This window comes from Leptinotarsa decemlineata, unplaced genomic scaffold, assembly GCF_025532065.1.
Source record: "Leptinotarsa decemlineata unplaced genomic scaffold, Ldec_3_MD MMD2_P_RNA_scaffold_14, whole genome shotgun sequence".
In the NCBI taxonomy this organism is placed as follows: domain Eukaryota; kingdom Metazoa; phylum Arthropoda; class Insecta; order Coleoptera; family Chrysomelidae; genus Leptinotarsa; species Leptinotarsa decemlineata.
The window spans coordinates 10,994,205-11,014,365 of NW_027412528.1; the positions used below are offsets into that span (position 1 = coordinate 10,994,205).

The following is a 20,161-nucleotide window of genomic DNA, read 5'->3' on the forward strand; positions in this document are numbered from 1 at the left end:
AATGGGATTAATATTATATAGAATGGAACAAACCAGAAATCAAAATCTCTTACAGTGCATTTGGATTATGCCATAAGAAAAAAAATAGCTTGGGAAATGACTTATCTACGTTTTGACACCCTACATTCATCAATTATATACAGGTTATACGTAATAGATATATGATACACCTCTGATATCATGATTCGAGAAAAAGTGGATTTTGAAACCAAATGAACAAACATGTATATTTATTACAATAATGTCGAGATACCGACTATGATACACGACTAGTATAGAATATAATTGAGAACAGTGAAATAACGAGAAACTTGAATGAATATAACAAAAAATATATATACAAGGGTTCATAGTAACGAAAAAATTGTGTATGTTGGAGATCAAAATATATATAGTTATATGGATTTGAATTGTTACCAAGTGATGGTTGACAATCGGTTGTGTCATATGGAATCGTATACAGGGTAAGATCATGAAGTTATAGTAACAAACGAAAAGTGGATTTAGCCATATCTTAGCTAATAATAGATGAAATAAAGGCTGAAACAAGGATATAATATAAACACAAAAAGTAAAGCATGAAATGAAACAAAAAATAAAAATATCTTGCACTAGATTTGGATTCTGCCATTAGAAAAGTGGCTTAGGAAATGTCTTGGTCTACGTTTTAACGCTCTATATGTATTCATCAAATCATAATTTGGGTATATGTTATGGCGTTGAGAAGGCGTGAAAACTTTTTTTTTGGAGTTTTGTAAGAAGTATGAACTCGGGGTGACCTTATGTCATAAATATTTGTAGGGGAGCAGGAATTTGGTTGACTTCTATAGACTAATATGGCATTAACGAAACTATGCCCAACATTGTAAGATCGAACGATCTGGTTTAGACTTGAAGTGAATGCAAGGTTATTCTCTGTCGGTATCATGCTGGACGCGTACAGAGCTACACCAAAAAGTCTTGTAAAATTGTTTTTTTTAAAGAAACACTATAAAATTACGAAACTGAACTGTGAAACCGACTAGTCCTTCATTGCGAACACACCAAAGACCATTATCATAATTGGTAGAAAGGTCGAGAAAACTGACAGTTGGACCTCTTGCCCATTCAATTTCATTTTACGTTCCCGCGGAGACATTTATGTCATTATTACCTAAATATTTGGTTCCTCGAGATTTTCTAGCAACTTTTGATTATCCATCAGAATCAAATCTGCCACGGAACGTTTCTTCGAGTTGGGAACAGAGTCATCCTCTTGGTGACAAGGTGCTCTAGATGCAAAAACATATTCAGCGTGGCTGCAGATTACTATATTACAATAGAAAAATGTTGCCATCATTGGGGGAAGCTAAAAATATTCAGTGAAAACGGACTACTCAGAACAATCAATCAAAAACCTAACGAAAATGTTAGGTTTTTGATTGATTGACTGATAATATGTTTATTGTATAAGAATAAAAATTCTCGTTACAAACACAATGTCATTAATAAATATTAAAATAAACATGAAGTAAAAATGTACGAAATGTAGGGTTAGTTGGGGTAAACGTAAACAGGGGCAATTGCAAACACGTTTAATAACATTTGAATTTGGCGCCTACGAATGTTGCCAAGCCGCGACGGAGACACTGCAACTTTCATCCGTATTCGTCTGTTTACACCGATTGTTAGTGCTACCGGTCGAGCTGAAAAAAATATTTTCTTTTTTGCAGCATAAAAATGTTGTTGAGCAGATTCGAACTGATCGCTTTGTGTCACAAAAAAAAATTGAAATTAATACAGGTAAGTTGTGTTATATTATGTATTCGTAATGATTATAATTAAACTAATGGCACGTTGCCTTATTTTGAGGTTATATATCACGGAGTGACCAGTGCACGTGTGTTTACAATTGCACCAAGTTGAATAAAGTTGGGGTAATAGTAAACGGATTTTTGGGGGAATTGTGAACACTTCAAATTTTTTGGGGAAATTGTAAACACAATTTCTTTTCCTTTCAGAAATACGATGGTGAGAAACTACGAACGAAAAAAGAAAAATGATCAAAGATATTCTGATGTAGATCTCGTTAATGCCGTGAATGATGTTAAGAACAAAAATAAAACTTTCAGGCAAGCACAGCAGGCCTACAATGTACCCCTTGCCGTCATTTACCATAGAATAAGAGGTAGAAAAAATCCCATGCCTGTTTTGAAAGCAGGGCGCCGGCCTGCTTTACCTGCAGATGTAGAGAATTCGTTAGCAAATTGTCTTATTGCTCGTGCTCGAATGGGCTGGCCTGCTGACGAGAAGGAGTTATGTAGTTTTGTCGGCGAATATGTTACATTGATGAATTTGAAAACTCCTTTCAAAAATAACGTACCTTCACACGATTGGTATTTGGGATTCATGAGGAGGCATCCAAACTTGTCATTCAAGAAGCCTGAGCATCTTCAAAAGATTCGAAAAGAGAGATCCGTTTGTGGTCTACGACTTTTATCAAAAGATTAATGATCTGATGAGTGAAACATTAGTCGACCAACCAAATAAATCGTATTTCGTTTTCAATGCTGACGAGTCTGGATTTAGTAGTGATCCCTCCAGAGTAAGAGCGATTGGCGAGAAAGGAAAAGCTCTGAGTCGAGTTTCGGGTGGTTCAGGAAGAGAGTCGACAACAGTATTGGCCTGCATTGCTGCAGACGGAACTTATCTTCCCCCATTTATTGTGTTCAAAGGAGGGGCGGTCCAGGCACGTTGGACATCTGAAAAAGCATTTCCAGGAACGTTATATGGAGCATCAAAAAACGGATGGATGGAGGAGCCTCACTTTTATCATTGGTTTGTGACATCATTTATTCCCGATGTGAAAGTTCGCAGGCTTAGGCATAACCAACTTAATCAAGCAGCTATTCTACTGTTCGACGGCCACTGCAGTCATGTAAGCGTTCGCATTGTACATGCAGCTATTCAAAACAACATATCACTCTTCCGATTTCCCAGTCACTTGACTGATAGGATACAGCCTCTGGACAAGTGTGTTTTCGGCCCCGTGAAAATTAAATGGGACAAAATATTAGTAGCCCATGGCAAGTCCGAAATGGGCAAATCGTCAGGTAGGCTTAGTAAACAAAAATTTGTGGAGCTACTAGCCGAAGTTTGGAGAGATGGTATGACAGCAGCAAACATTATATCAGGGTTTGAAACTACTGGTATATTTCCTATAAACTCTGCAATGTTTCCTGAAGAGTTCTTTGATCCTATTAAATTGAAAAAATACAAGCAGAGCATTAAATCTGTATCTTTGGGGTTACAAACTTCTGATGAACATATTGAGCCTATTCCGGGAACATCTGTTATAGAACAGAACGGTCCTATTCCTGCACCATACCCAAAGAAGACTCCACCGGTAATGACTCCAGAGAAGAAAACTTGGAATTTACAACAGCCCCAACACTATACTCCGAATCGCATTCTTCACATATTCAGTCAAAAGTTACAGGAAGCATGTAAAAATCCTACTACATTAGATGTTGCTGCCAGTGCTCTTCCAAGAAAAGTCGTCCCACGTTTGAGACAGTCCACTTACGGAGAAGTCTTGACAACTTCTGAAGTTTTAAAGAAACTTGAAGAAGCTGAAGAGAAGAAGAAGGATAAAGGAAATATGACCAAGAAGCCTCGAAAAATGAAACAGAGCAAAGGTATCAAAAAAAAGGGGAATAGAACATTAAAATTTACACCATCTGATACTGAAAGTGAGGAAGACGAAGATTTACCATTGATCACGTTGATCAATAAAAAATCTTCGAAAGAATTGAAATCTGTGGTTTATAGAGAGGTGAAGTGGGACGATGTATAGGAAGACACTTTTATTCTAGCCAAATTTACTGGGATACACAAGAGCTCCATTGAATATAAATATGTTTGCCTAGTTCAGAAGAAAGATGAGGATGATGGTGACATTGCTATTGTAGGGCTCAAGTCAGTCGACAAAACCTGTTCTGACTTCTACATCAACGAGATGAACATATCTTACATCACACTTGATGAGGTGGTTGCTATTCTTCCTACACCCAGTACCAAGTTTGTGGGACGCAAAATGATTTATTCATTTTCTGGAAAAGTAGACATTTTCGAAAAACCATATTAAAATTACCTATTTGAACATTTGTACTTTTATGAGGAGAATATATTTATTTTTTACTACATATTTTTCTCAAATATCCTTGGGGCAATTGTAAACATTACTCGAAATATCATCAGTCGAGAAACGAAATCTCAACGATTTGGTTCTCTGTTCACATTTACCCCATATAAAGTTACACAGGGCTGATATAGACACGAACACGATGTTTACGATTACCCCAAAATTTCCAATAATTATTCTTATTCTTGGGCAATTGTAAACATCTCATATTTCGATGAATTATCCAACCTTATTACTGCCATTTCAAGGACATAACCACAACCCTCCAAGATGCCTCCACCCAGAAATATTATGTGGTAAATATTGAACTTCAGATTTTAAAAGACTTTTTATTATAATTTGTAAAAATCGTTTACCATTACCCCAACTAACCCTATACCAGTTGAACCAATGACAAATCATCTATGAATAACTTCTTTCTTACTACAGAATCTAAATGCACTAATCATAAAAATCCCTCCTACAATAGAGCATATTACGCATGTATTGGCAGTGACAAAATTGGTCCTCAAAGTAATATTATGAATCGATTCCTGATCCAATATTTGACCAATATGCTTCTTTGTGGGATGTACTGATTTCCAAACAAAGTTATGTACTTTTATTTCAATCATTTACATGGGAAAATATGTCTCACTAAGATCGAGATAAAATATTTACATCAATAAAAAAGGGAACTACATTCCAATAACTCATCTGCATCCTTGATATACTACCACCTGCAGCATTCTGAAGTGTATCTCCATATTGATCAGTTCTTGTGCAGAAATTCTGAAAAAAAAAATCAATTCAATTTAATCCACTAAAAATAAGTCATATATACATTTCTGAGTTTTCACTTCCCCCCTTCCCTGAAATAAAAATCGCAGATAAAGCCTTTATGGAGAGAAATACTAAATTTGAATAAAAATATTACTGTTTTGAAGTAAATAATATATGAACACGGACTTTCACATCTGGAGTCATGATTGAAGAGAACAAAATCCAGGCTGGTAGGCCGTGATCAAATGAAACCTGAAGCACTATCATAAAACAAGGATTTGATACTTTTCAAATCATTTCTTTAACTGCATTGAACTGATATGATATGAACTCACAATTAGTTAAGAAGGACTCAAAAACTTTCAATATTTGTTTATATTTGATGATTCAGTATCTCCTTCCGTCTGATTATAATTATATCTATAATTGCATTTAGAAATCATATATTTATTTTTACAATACCAGAAACAGAATCCAAATTCCAAAAGCTATATGAAGAGAAACAAAAACGTTTTTTCTTGAATATGCGAAATGATCATTTGGGGAAAAGACGGTGGTAAATTAGTTCCAACTTTGGATCTGATTACCGCTATAGAATCCACATCTCAGAATGTATCTACAGAAACTTCTGGTGATTTCAGGTCTGACTGCCAGACTGTTCTTTCTCAACCATATCAAGTTGAAAGTAATCTTAAAAGTAAACTTGAAAGTATTGCACTCAAATCTCTCAGATCCGACAGCAATATTGAAATTATTCCCGCAGATAAGGATTATGCAACAGTTATGATGCATTCCCATGAATACGAAAACAAATTCAGGCAATTGTTTCCAGAGACAACATACTAAGTACACAATACAGGTTCCACTGTTACAACCATGAATGTTAAAAAACTGAAAGAAAATCCAACATAATCGATGGAACAAAAGATATACTTACAACACTATATACAAGTGAAATTGAAGTTATAATTAAAATTAGTAAGTCATAATTTTAATTATGAATATTAGTAAGTCAAGATTTTAAAAATGAATATTAAACAAACTAAACACGTTCTGAAAGTTGAGAAACGAAAACACATTTTTAAAAGTTGAGAAACTCTTCTATAAAATATTTGTTCTGTCAGAAAACGTTAGACTTTAATGCTAAATGATATATTAGACATATTATAGGAATATCGTTTAAGCTCAAATATACATTTATATTTATTATATAATTTAACTTGAATTGAAGGGGTTATATTTTTTAGGAGTGATTAATTTTTTGGGAAAGAAAGCCAAAAACTTTCCCAAAAAAATAATTTAACTCCTATGTAGTCAGGCGAGTTCCGGCAGATTTGTAATCGTGAGTAACTCTGGTGTAGACTTCTTTTCATTCGTGAGTCATGCGAGTGCAAGTCCTCATTTTTCTTGAACCTGTTTTAATTTTTTTTTAAATATACAGTGCATTTCTTTAATATATTAATATCTGTACCTATTTCGGTTGTCTGTAACGTGTATCAATAGTTGGATCTGGTATCAAAAAGTTCATAAAGTGTTCCTCTTTGGAGATGTGAAGTTTGATCTACAAAAATGGATAAACTGAAGAGATAATCGTGTTTATAACATCAATTCTCACAACAAACAGTGATATTTATAGTGTTTTTATAGAGCTAACAAGAAACACTTCTGGGAAAAACTTCTTTTTATCCCATCAATAAATACTGAACCATTAGTTACAAACAGGGTGGCCCAACAAATTTCTAAAACTATGTTGTCTCTGAAATGTGAACTCAATATAAACAATGACCAATACTGTCCATGTGATGGGTCTAACCAATGGATTCATTACAGCTGTGCGATTCTTACCGCTTCAGAGGTGGAATTCTAACAATTGCTCGTATCGTATCGGTGCACTCTTTCCTGACTACAGGTAAATTTGATGGTCCTCGAGGAAAGGATTTGTATAAAAAAACATTGGGATGAATTGGAGCATAATCTGAATGATCTAGAATCTAGGATATAGAACAAAACCTACTGAATAATGGCAAAAGGTAAACCAAAGTCTCAAATACTTAGATTTTTTATAACTTGTTAGAGCTTTCGTTTGTAGTCTTGGTCAGATCTAAAATATTCATTAAAAAAAGGTTGTTGCGTGGGATTAAGTAATCCAGAATGTGGTGTACCTGTATCCCTTGAACCAGAGTCCTGCGAAAATAGATAGATAGATAGATAGATAACTTTATTACCTCATTAGCCACATAAGTGTAGGTTCGTTAGTTACAATCATCGGATACATCTGGATACAATCATTAAAATCTAACATTATATTGAAAAAAATATAAAAAAAAAGGTAGAATTAATGATATAAAAATGTTAAAGAAACAGTACAATAAACAAGTATTCTCACCCAAATTTGAATGCAAAATTACTATTTATTAACATTTAGAAGATCTACGAATTCTTGAATATTATAAAGCGGATTGTCAGCCAGTAGAGTTTTTACAAGCTTTTTGAATCTGTTAACGGTGGTATTTTTTATTTCCTTCGGCAGCAGGTTATAAAAGTAACTTCCTGCCCACTCTGGTGATTTTTTATACGAGAGGTGCTTGAAGCTTCTGAGATGTATATTCTCCTGTTTTCTCGTAGAGTATTGATGAAGATCTGAATTTTTTTGTAGGTTGATGATATTCCTATGTGTGTCTATCAATAATTTGAATAAATATATACCTGTTACGGTAAGAATTTTTTGCACAAAAAACAGCACAAGCCTTCAACAAACTGGCTACAAAATCAGGATTGTATCTCAAAATACGCTCCTTCAAAAGACAGTGGAATTTCATTTTTAGGATGCCAAAACATCTTTCAAAGCATGATTAAACCTAGATTCGGAACTATTTTCAGGGGGGGTTTTGAAAAGGTGTCATTAGAAATGGCTGAAGTGGGTAGCCAGAATCTCCAATTAACCAAGCTTGTTCCCCAGATTCGTTCATTTCTTGCATATAATTTTTTATCAATGAGTGGTTCCATATAAAAGAGTCATGAGTGGATCCTCCATAGTTGGACAAAATATTATTTATTTTCATACGGTGATCACAGATAACTTGGCAATTCAGAATTTCTATTAATGAAATTATGTTCATCACCAGGTGGTTTAAAGATGGCAACATGGGTACAATCAATAGCCCTCCCGGAAAATGCCATTTCTCCATGAAAGCCATTTTCAATACATTCCTTTCCCGAATATTCTGAGGGAATACTATAAATTCTGCACCCATCACATCAACTATTCCAATTGATACTTCATGTATTGCTCGATGAACTGCAGTTTAACTCAAACTGCAAAAAGTTTCCTCACCAACACCCCTCTGGTAAGTCCCTGTGGCATAGAAAAGGAGAGCGCAAAATATTTTACTTTCTATTGTAATACCTGCTCTTATGCGAGGTGACCTCAAATGGGGGGTTAATACGCCTATCAATCGTCTTGTCAAACGTTTATTTAACCGATACAATTCAATAAATCTTCTTTCAGGAAGATCGAATGGATTGTATCTATTCCTTAATTGGAAAATGTCTTCTTAATCGCCTTATAGGTGGATTATTCTGCATAATTCCTTGGTGAACTATGGGCAGCATAATTATTGTTAATTTTTTTAATAAACAAATCACAAAACATCCGCAAATACTTTAATCTATTTCGTTTTCAGGTTAGGATTTTGAAATATTGAAAAGGGAAACATGTACTATTGAAAAGAGAAACATATGGAGGGTTCAGAATACAAGTGAACCAAGTCCACTTTTGGTCATTTTTGAGTTAGCAACGCTATAACATGCTCCAACTATGTAAAATTTCAGTGTAATAATGAACCAAGTCCTAGTTCTGATAATATCCGCTAGGCAGCAGGAAGTTCTACTGTTTAGTGAAAGATTGTTATTTTCTTTCAGAATACTGATGAACCAAGTCCATGCATAGTTGCCAGATCGTGGGAAAAATTCGTGTTAGCTTTTAAATTTTCAATGAAAACCTGCATAGGTGGTATCCCGGGTATCTAAACCTATATTTCAATCATTTTGTTTTGATAAAACAGCTGATGTGAGAGTAAACAGTTCGGGAGGTTATGGACTGTCCATGTGATGTTTGTTTACTGTGTACAGCTCTGTGTTGACGTCCTTAATCCCTTTATTTACAGCTTTTGGCAGTTTATACGAATTATTTTTGTTGGCTAGTTGTGTTACGTGATGGATATTTCATCTGGATCAGATGAAGAGTGGTCGCCAAACGAATTTGACACAGGTAAATACAATGTTATAATTATAACTATAATTATGTGATACTTTCAAAAAAACCTGACGTGATGGGGGGAAATGGTGGCTATTTTCGAAGCCAGCATACCAAATAACGTATAGATCACCAAAGAAGTCTCTTGTATTTTTCAAAAAGTTCAAATTTGCAGGCTTGTGTTAAAAGGCCCCATTGCAGTAAACATCTAATTTTATATATTTTTCTTTTTTAGACTATGATAGTTCATCTGACGACAAGACTGTTCTGTCGGCCAGATCGAAACGGAGGCGTCCGCCTAAGAACCTGCTGAAGGAACACATTTCTTATGATCTTGCTGAACCCAGTACATCAAGGGAGCCTGCAGCTCCAGGTGTCATCATCGTACCTGCCTCGAACACTCATGCCATCATCATTCCTCCCTCTGACCATTCAGATGGGGAAAATGAAAATATTTCCCGAGGAAGAAAGCGCCCGAGAAACTTTGAAAACTGGAAAATCAACAAGAGGAAGTTGAATCGTAACAGCGGTAAAGAGTACACATCTCGCAGTAATAAGGTAACGCCAGCAAAGATATTTCCCTCTGGATATGACTGTAAATGCCCCAGAAAGTGCCGTGAGAAGTTCCCTTCTGAAGATACATTGAAATCTTTTTTTAATTCATTTTGGAAACTAGCAGATTATTCAAAACAAAACTGTTTTTTGAGGGGCTTAGTTAAGGCCTCAACTGTCAGTAGGCATCGGTCAAGAGACGGCTCAGGAGAAGCAAAATCAAAGGTGTATCAATATGCTATTACAGATGAACAAAATAATCAGGTGAGGGTTTGTAAGACCTACTTTCTTGCCATGTTACAAATAAGTTGGGGAAGATTATACAGATGTTTGAATAAAACAGAAGTTGCTGCTGTTCTTGACTTAAGGGGAAAAGCATCGTCGCGTAAAATTGACGACTCAGATGTTGTTGGGCATATAAAGTCATTTCCCTGCTACCAAAGCCATTACACAAGAAAGGACAACGAAAACAAAAGGTACTTAAGTCCAGATTTGAGTATTAAAAAAATGTATGATTTGTACAAACAGAAATGTGAAAGTGAGAACAAAAGTCTTGTGAAAGAAAAATATTACTACCAAGTCTTCAGCCAAAAATTTAACTTGCACTTTAAACCTCCTTCAAAGGACACTTGCAGCAACTGTGACGAATTATTTCAAAAAATTAGTGCTGAAACTAATGAGAAAAAGACAGCCGACCTAAAGGCAGAACGAGAACTGCACCTTAGGCGAGCAGAACAAGCGCGCGTAGAACTGAAAAAAGATGCTGCAGAAGCCTCGCAGGATAAATATATTTGCACATTTGACCTTCAAAAGGCCTTGCCTTTCCCTAAGCTCACAACTTCAATTGCCTACTATAAGAGAAATCTTTATGTCTACAACTTTGGTATTCATTGTTTTAACAACAAAACTGCCTATATGCACGTCTGGGATGAGACTTATGGTGGAAGGGGTTCTGAAAATATAGCTTCATGCCTTCGGAAACATTTGTATGAACATTCCAGTTCTGTTTTCTGACTCATGCACTGGGCAAAACAGGAATATAAAAACTAGTCTTACTCTACTGAAACTTGTTCAAGATCCTCTATTGGATGTTGAAACCATTGATTTAAAAGTTATGATACCAGGCCACTCATTCCTTCCTAATGATACTGAATTCGGTATAATAGAGAGAGCAAGCAAGAAACATGGGACCATCTATGTGCCTGATGACTGGTACAACATCATTAAAACTGCAAAAAATAAAAAGCCGCAGTTTGAAGTTGTAAAACTACAACGAGAAGAGTTTTTGAGCACAAAACCCCTTGAAGATTCAATCACAAACAGGAAAAAGGACACTGAAGGTAAAAAATCAATTGGCTTGAGATACGGTGGTTGAGGTTTGAAAAAGGAGCACCCTTCCAAATAAAAATAAAAGAATCTTTCAGTGAAATTTCGGGGTTCCGAACCTTGGATATATCGAAAAAGACCAGTAACCGTAGACCTGGAAGACCCCTGAAAGTGCAAAAGTTATTGACTGTACAGCAGGGTCAGCTTTACCCAACCAGAAGACAAATGGCTTTTAAAAAAAAGGAGGACATGTTGTCTCTACTGCCTTACATACCCCCTATTCACCATGGATACTTCAGAAATCTTCCAGGGAATCAGGCAACTCGTCGAACCCAGAACGACGAAGCAACTGAAGGAAATGACAGTGATGATGAGTTTTTTTATGTCAATTAACTTTTCCTATAACTAAGAAGTGATATTTTATTTTAATATTTATAATTTGACCTCTAAGAAAATGTAAAAATAAAATGTATTAACAACACAAGGAGTTGGTTCATTATCTTCCTAAAATTCTTCAGAATACATTTGAACCAAGTCCACTATTTTGTGATTTTTGGCGTAATAACATGAAATTTGGCCATAATGTGCATTTAAATATCTAAGTTAATCCTTGATATTTTTAAATTTAATATATACTTTAAAAAAATGGTAACAGGTAATTTTGTTATGAAGCGTTAACTTTAAACCTCTGTAGCTCAAAAGTAGCTAAAGTGGACTTGGTTCACTTGTATTCTGAACCCTCCATATATCGAAATCTTTAAACGATAGATCTACACCTATCGGATGAAATTGCGAAAATTTCATACACGAAACGATACCAACTACTACTTAGAATTCCTACTGTCGCCTCAAACTATACGATAGCTGTCTTAGAATTCCACTGCAGATATAAAATGTATGCAGCTTAAAACCAAGAGAGCTCTCAAATACTTCTGTGAAACTTGTCAAGAAGGTTTGAGGATCATTTCTATACTTCAAAAACAAATCAAAAATTAAAAAGTCTTGATGACTTGTCATAAGGCAGCAGAATATTCCGCATAGCAATATTAGAAAACAAAGTGATATAACAAACTTCGAAGCACTCTTCTGTGAACATGAAGAGAAGTTGGTGCAAAAAAAATATAATGGTGTACAACCTACCAGAGAGAATTGCTGATGGTCCTCAGAATAAGATGCACGAAGAGGCAACTGACGTTTACCAACTTTGATCTGATTGTCAAATCAATGAGAGTAGGAAAACTCGGTGAGAGATCAAGATCATTAAAAGTATTTTTATAAATGCAGATTCGTCTGTAAGGTTGTTTAGAAATAAGAAAAAATCAACAAGCCACATGTTAAAATAGGAAATGATCAGACTTGAATTATTAAAAAACTTTAAGAGAAGAATTAGAATCCCGCAAAAGTAGAGGAGAAATGAACCTAACCATAAAATACATCAACAATGTTCCTACCATAACTCAAACAAACTTAAAAAACCTCAATTTTCTAGGTCTAGTGCCCTCTCGTGGGCGCTTTTGTCTCTCAACAAGGAAGAATGGATTCATCAGACCGCAACCAGTATGATAGAATGACCAAATAGTCACTCAACAGAAAAAATCTCAGTAGGATAGTAGGAGACTATTAAGGGCACGGAGTCGTTAGGCCTTCACCATATTTTGTGAACAGACCTCGTATAGTAACTTCGTGTAACTAGGAAAATTCAAAAAACAATAGTAAATGGTATATTCAAAACTGTTCAATTGATTATGAAAAGGGAAGAAGAGCTCATAAAAAAATATTTACAAAAACATGGTAGTGAGTCTGAATTTTAAACTCAGCACTTGAGGCTGAGGCTTCAAAATATTTTTATATTTTTTCAAATCATATGGTTCCACATTCAACAGAATTTGTTTCAATCTGATCTTTCGGAAGAGTTATATATTTTGCCGTGTTAGGAATCACAAGTTAAAAGTTAAGACCTCGTTAGTTTTTAGTTCGCACAAGTTTCTCAACTTCTGAGAGTTGTCGTTTATATGGGGGCTACAGCTGATTAACGGAAAAAACAGATTTTTAAACAGATTTTTTAATGCTTCGGATTGTTTTTCAGTATTCACCGAATTCATTTTAGTTGTTCTAATGATCTCCTTGCTTTTGGTGTTGTATTCGTGTATCACTGCCCCGTAGTATATGTATTTTAATTTCTATGAGCATATAATATAGCTGTGAGTATATATAAATATGAGACAGTGAGATTCTCTATATTTATGAATAAAAGGTTTTGCATGATCAGTCGTTTGCTTCAACCATCTCTCTAATTATTTTTTCTGAGTTATAAAAACTTCATTAATATGAATAAACTTATTATGAATAAAACCCTGTATTATCTTCATAAAAAAATTACTTTTGGTTCCGACATCCACATTTTGAATGTTGAGGTTCAACGATATTTTGACTCCTCCAGCCTTTAGAACAGAAACATTCAAATGCTCATTTTCATTTCAAATCACCAGAATAGATAATGAAATCTCCCAGAAGATAAAACACGAATGCATCTCACATTCCAAAAATCACCTAAAGTTATATTTACTTCATAATCAACAGTAATCAGGTAGTGAGTCCCCAGTCATTATTTATTCTTTTTTTTTTTTCATCTTCATTTCATTGAAATATGCCCATTTTTTTCTGCGCCATCACTTATATATACAAACTTATCATAAACTTTTTTTTCTCTTCACCTTTTATTCTGAAAATGAAACACACTGTCTATATGTAAAATCATTACTGACAATTTATGAAGGTTGAGTGGAAGAATAGTTTATTTTAGAGGCGTGTCTCTACAAAAAGTAAACTCTGCCTTTTAATTTCATTTATATTTAGATCAAAATATTAAAATAGTACCTAACAAGTGGAAATGATAAAGACATTACTATTATTATTATATCTTTGCATAAGTAATACAAAAACAACTGTGAATACTATCACTGATCACCCGATAAAGTAGTAAGTGTTTAGAGATGGATGGTCAAAGATTCAAGTAGGCTATTTATTTTTGATCCTACTGAGCTCTTTCAGTATCATGTGTATTACAAAGATTGCCATTTGCGTTTTTATAAATGACTATTAGATGGCTCTAGTGATATGTGACATCATAACACGCATAACATTTACCTTTTGGCTGAACCGTTCCTTGAACAACTGAACAAAACTTATGTTTGAAATCATAAGTGCTACTTACAATCCAGCTACTCAACTTGAAGAAAAAACGCATCAATTTGGTTCAATAAATAACAACAATCATTATTTCTGTAATTCTCCACATTCAATACCCTGCATCTCAAAATCTGGTCATAGTATTGGATGTGGAATTAATACCTTTCAAGATGTTATAAAAATCGTTATATAGTGAGAAAATAATTTATTATACTTTTTTTTAGAAATATAATGTAGCTCAAATCTATGACTGTAAATATTTAAAAATTGTACACTAGGGAAGAACTTCGATCGATGGCCCTTTGGTATTCACCAATAAATAACAATTATTATTTACATTTAGTTACATTCAATAAATACAGGGTTTTGAATTGATCCTGAAATAAAAATGTTATCTAGTGGTTCTATCTATGTATAAAAATGTGTACTGTGCAACATTTTCTCTAGGAGAACTTTTCAAAACTATGCTTCTCTGATGTCACAGTGGAAAAAAGTGAAAATTTACAAAAAATTAGTCTTGCATTTGTGAGTAATCTCATAAATATAAATATTTCAAATCGTATGTAGCCACTAATTTGTCAAGATAACATGTAATGAACATATGCAACAGAAATCCAATCTAACCTTTAAACCTAAACCAAAAAAAAAACAAATCTGAATAACTAGGCAATTTTCGAATTCAATTCCAGTTCGTGTCAATGAATTCAGACTGTCCAACTCAATGATGGTTCATCATTTAATAATCGAATCTCACCTGTGTTCTGGCATTGCCTTTTGGGGGGTTAATAACAACCACATGCGGGCCATTTTAATCCCATAAAAACAGGAATTCAGTACATGTGTAAAGCAAAAAAATGAGATTCGTGTCAACCATTATTTATTAAGTATAAAAGTCTGACAGTAGTAGCATTATCAATATTGGAAACTGCATGCCTGATAAGAAAAAAACACATTAACAGATTTGAAGCCATCCAAACCAATTACAGTACTCGACAGACAGAAAATATTGGATTACCTACTCCAACCTCAAATATTGTCAAAGACTCTCCTATATACAATGGTTGTAAAATATATAACGATTTACCACTAGAGATAGGGAAAATTAAAATCTCAACAATCCTTAAAAAAGCATTGAAAACTTTACTGCTTTGCAGACTTTTTTAATGAAACATTTTAAATTGAATTCCATTTCAATATTAAAGTCATATTGTGTTAGTGTAATTATCCTGGTCTGATGTAGCATTTGATATGATGTACTTTCATTCCTTATTTTTGGACTAAGTTATATTTTGTTATATGCTCGTTTTAAATTATTTACGTTTATTTTCTGGCTGATATGTTCTTTTGAACTACTGACATAAGATACCCTTTGTCAATAAGAATTTTTGTTCTTCAAATAGTAAAGAATATTTCTCTCTCTTCAGTTCATATTCAGTTCCTAATTTATTTCAATCGGCAAGTGAATAAAAAAGTAATTCCAGTTTACATATTCACATGAAACATTTATTGAAAAAAAAATTACTAGAATGGGTTTGGTTGAAACACCATTTATAATATGTAAAAATGATTTTCTCATTGAATATAGGCAAATGAATGATAATAATTTTGTCGTTGAAAAATTTGGGAAAATTCAACAAACTAAATAAGTAAGCGAGATGACATCTCCCCTCGTGAAGATGACATCTGTCGGATAGACAGAAGAACTTAATAAAAGAGATCACCCAAAGCAGTCAAGTTGTAGAACCGAGCTTCAACAGTCAATTGCAGAACAAGATTCTTCCTCGTTCACTTAAAAGCAACTGGTTGAAGCCTTGGGCCAAAAACAAAGCATTCATGATCCAGCACCAGGCGGTGATATTTTGACCCGCCACGGATCTGATCAGTGAGGTTGAGAGTGAAACAGGAATGCATCTATGGACTCATTTCTCCTTGAAAGACAAACCAAATTTCATCTTCCTTTTTGTTCACAAATGCATTGTTTCAAGACTCAGGTTTCAACTAGTTGCCTTGCAATGAAAGACGGGAAAAAGCTTGTTCAGCAATCAATGTTGAAGTTTTGTTTCGCAAGTAACTGACTTGATGAGAATTTTTTACGTTAGTCCAGCACAAGAATCACTGATTCTTCTATATCTCTTCATTTGTTACTAAAACTATTGTTATTATCTTATGTACAATTGTATACTTTCATAGTCTTCGAACAATGAATTTGTATTAAATGAGCTATAGCTCAAAAGCTGCTGAGCTAAAAAGTCAAATCAAATCTTTCAAAAATTCAGAGTAATATTATGTTCAAAACAGATTTTTCTCGCGAAAACAAAAAGTTGTTAATAGAATGGATTTGAGTATAACCAGCATTTTTGATTTTCAACAGCACATCTTTTCAAATAATCTGCATCTTTAAAAATAAATAAGAAATGAATACAATACACTTTAACCTTTTTCCTTCTTGGTACAGAAACATGGTTTTGATAATATTGACAATGTGTTTGTTATTCCTGGATCGTTTCAAGAAAGCTTTGTATTACGTATTTGAAAAATGCATAGTTGAAACCAAAAATAATGCCGCCTTCTGTATTCAAATCAAATACAATCTCAAGTTATTGAAAAACACACCCCAACTCACCTCTGGATAATATTCCATTGCTGAAGTTGCTGTGAAATTTCACAAAAAAAGTTGTGATTTTCCAGAAGAAGCAGTGATCCCATTCCATATAATTCTATTCCCACTTATCAAAAACAAATTCATGAACGGAAATCTTAAATATGAAATTTTCGTTGAAAGTCATGCTACACTCCAACAGGAAATCAAAAACTAAAATGTCTACAATCACAGAGGGTATATGTTCTGTGGCTACAATCCAATATGCAATACGTGGCACAGAACCGCAGAATAGTGAAACAATACAACAGTGCTTACCGTGCATTACACTAAGCGCCAGTGATGCCAATTTGCGTGTAATTACACGAAATGCGTGTAATTTTTACCACTTGCGTGTAATATGCGTGTAATGGAATTTTGCGTGTAATTTCTGATGTAGCTCATATTAGAGAGAAATGAGAAGAAGAATAATAAAAGTCATGTTCTGAGTTCTGAATGATGTAAATTGTTCATTCAAGTGGCACTGACAAATTTGAATCGTCTTGTCTTATTTTCTTATATATGTTTTTCAATTTTCAGCATTTTCAAGCAGTTATTTTTATTTTGGTTACTTCTGAAATTTAAAATTTTAACAAAGGAGTGAAAAGTTTGAAAAATTATTTAATATATTATTATTGACTAAAATGGACCATTGGTTGAGGAAGGTTAGCATATTTGATCCAAATTGATCCTCCATGTGAATTACATATTCATTTACAGGCTATTTCAAACCAACCTGAAGATAGATGTGAAATGTCTTCATCAGAATTTTTAATAGCGCCAAGTACATCTAGTATTAAGGTTGACGATACTATTGAGTCAGAAGTGAAAAATACGAAGAAAACTAGAAAATATAAATTTTGTGAGTGTTGGTTGCAAGAATCAAATTTGAAAAATTGGTTGACGAAGTCAAAAGATATGGGAAAACATAAAGAATGTCAGGCTTTTTGCAAATTATGCCAAGTAAATATTCTACCTCAAAAGGCAACCTTGTTGAAACACAGACAATCTACAAAACATAAATTTCTAGAGAAACAAGTTTCCACCTCTTCAGATTTATCGAAGTTATTGAATAATCCATTGTCTGAAAAAACGAGATGAGCAGAAATCAAATTAGCAGGCCTTCTGGCAACTAATAATTTACCATTTTCATCAACAGATGTTTTGACTCTCCTACTTCAGGACATTTTTCCCGATAGCACAATAGCACGTGAGATGACAATCCATCGAACAAAAGCTACACAAGTATTGAAAGAGAGTCTGGCTTCTGTCTTTAAAGAAGAATTTTATAATATTCTTAGAAAAAATGGCTCATTTTTCTCCATTATTATGGATGAAACGACTGACTTTTCAACCAAGAAACAATGTGCCTTTGCTGTTATATATTATGATGAATCAAAGAACAAAGTGCTATGTAGATTTTTTGATATGGTAGAAGAGTGTTCTGGGAGTGCAGAGGATTTATTCAAGTGTTTAAAAAATACCATAACTGATAAGAGAATTCCTTTCACAAATGTTGCTGGCTTTTCCGCAGATACAACAACAACAACAGAACTTCCTAATATCGTAACTATAAAATGTTCATGCCATATGATTCATTTGTGTGCTTCTAAGGTATGTATGGAACTTCCTCGATCTGTTGAAGATTTACTAAGGAATATTGGTTCCCATTTCCATAGAAGTGCTCAAAGAACCGAAAAATTTAAAGAATTTCAAGAATTTTTTGGAGTAGAAATCCATAAAATTCTTTCTCCTTCTATTACTAGATGGCTCTCCTTGAAAACTTGCGTTGATAGAGTATTAGAACAGTTCGAACCACTTCATATGTATTTTAGAGAATATGTATTTTCTGATCCTTCTAAAACAACAGAAGATATGCTGAACACAATGAATAATAAATTTACCTTAATATGTTTGGAAGTGATGTCATATGTTCTTGGACTGTTAGTAGATTTCAATGTTTAATTTCAAGGAGAAACACCACTTTTATACAGACTGAAACCAGAAACAGAAAGGTTGCTGAAAATATTATATTCAAATTTTTCAGATTTATCATATTTTAAAGGTCAAGACGCATTTTCTGTATCTCACTCAAATCCTCGCCATTTTGTTTCTTTGGAAAAAATATATGTTGGAGTGGCTGCTACTGACAGTCTTCAAGTGCTCAAAGAAAATATTAACATAACATATATAGAACAGTTTTATAAAACATGTTTACAATTTTATGTTCAGCTATGTTCGCAGATAAAACAAAGATTTAAATTTGATGATGAAATATTTGAAGTTATATCAGTGGTAGAGCCTGCAGTAGCTCAAGCTTTTGATACAAAAACATTAAAATCAATTTTTCAGAGATTTCTTATTCTGAACGACTATGCCGAGATCCAAGATGTTGACAATGAATGGAGACAGCATGCTCTTCTTGATCATTCGAACCTCGGCTTATTAGTGAATCTAACAGCGGAAGAATATTGGACAAAAGTTTTCCTTTTAAAAAATTCTGCTGGAACACTACTTTTTCCCAATTTGAAAAAAATTATATATTTTTTATTATTTCTTCCATTTTCAAATGCGTCAGTTGAGAGAATATTTTCCCCGTTGACTAATATAAAAACTTTTCATAGAAATAAATTGTCATCAGAACTTATTTCTGCTTTTATATTCACCAAACAAGGAATTGAAAATGAAGAAGGTATTGTAAAATTCAACCCATCAAAAAAAATGTTAGGTGCCAAAATTTGGACAAAGAGAGTGGACTAATTTATTATGAGCAAAATGTTAAAGTTCTAGTTGATATACAAGTATTTTTTGGACTTTTTTTAAATGTATATATTGCCTAGGCTTATTTTTTATAGACTTTATTTATTTTTTCTGAATCGGCTGTGTTTATTTTTAAGGTATAATTTAAGTTGTTGATCAGAAGACTTATTTATTTTGTTTAATTAGTATGGTTTAGTTTTTGTTTTACCTGAATATTGTTATTGATCAGAGTACTATTATTTATTTTGTTTAATCAGTATACATCTTTCAATACTCTTGTTAAAACAACTATAAAAATAAAATAAATACAACAATAAAAATTAATTGGCGCTCCGGGGCGACTTCATTGATTCCAGTGGCGCATTTGCTTTTTCAGCTGCAGGAAAACCCGGAAAAACCTGCAGCACCACATCATCTGAAGATCTTGATCTAACAACGTCCTCTCTCTCATAAAACAAAATGTAGGGTGTCTCCAGAGGCTCCAATAAATTCAATG

General features: G+C 33.7%; 2 protein-coding genes across 2 annotated transcripts; both read left to right on the plus strand.

Moving 5' to 3' along the window:
* Positions 1-9,412: 9,412 nt before the first annotated feature.
* LOC141483930 (uncharacterized) lies at positions 9,413-11,824 on the plus strand. The gene has a single exon (XM_074179022.1). The coding sequence runs from the start codon at positions 10,047-10,049 to the stop codon at positions 10,764-10,766; it is 720 nt and encodes a 239-aa protein (XP_074035123.1). The 5' UTR covers positions 9,413-10,046; the 3' UTR covers positions 10,767-11,824.
* A 5,609-nt stretch (positions 11,825-17,433) lies between these two features.
* LOC111508384 (uncharacterized) lies at positions 17,434-18,006 on the plus strand. Its single transcript, XM_023163853.2, has 2 exons — positions 17,434-17,570; positions 17,626-18,006. The coding sequence occupies exons 1-2, from the start codon at positions 17,550-17,552 to the stop codon at positions 18,004-18,006; spliced, it is 402 nt and encodes a 133-aa protein (XP_023019621.2). The 5' UTR covers positions 17,434-17,549.
* The last annotated feature ends 2,155 nt before the right edge of the window (positions 18,007-20,161 follow it).

Bases quoted from the DNA above. Each gene is read 5' to 3' on its own strand.
- LOC141483930 (XM_074179022.1), top strand. From the start codon at position 10,047: ATGTTACAAATAAGTTGGGGAAGATTATACAGATGTTTGAATAAAACA.
- LOC111508384 (XM_023163853.2), top strand. From the start codon at position 17,550: ATGGACCATTGGTTGAGGAAG. The intron at 17,571-17,625 runs GTTAGCATATTT...ATTCATTTACAG, and splicing joins TGGACCATTGGTTGAGGAAG to GCTATTTCAAACCAACCTGA.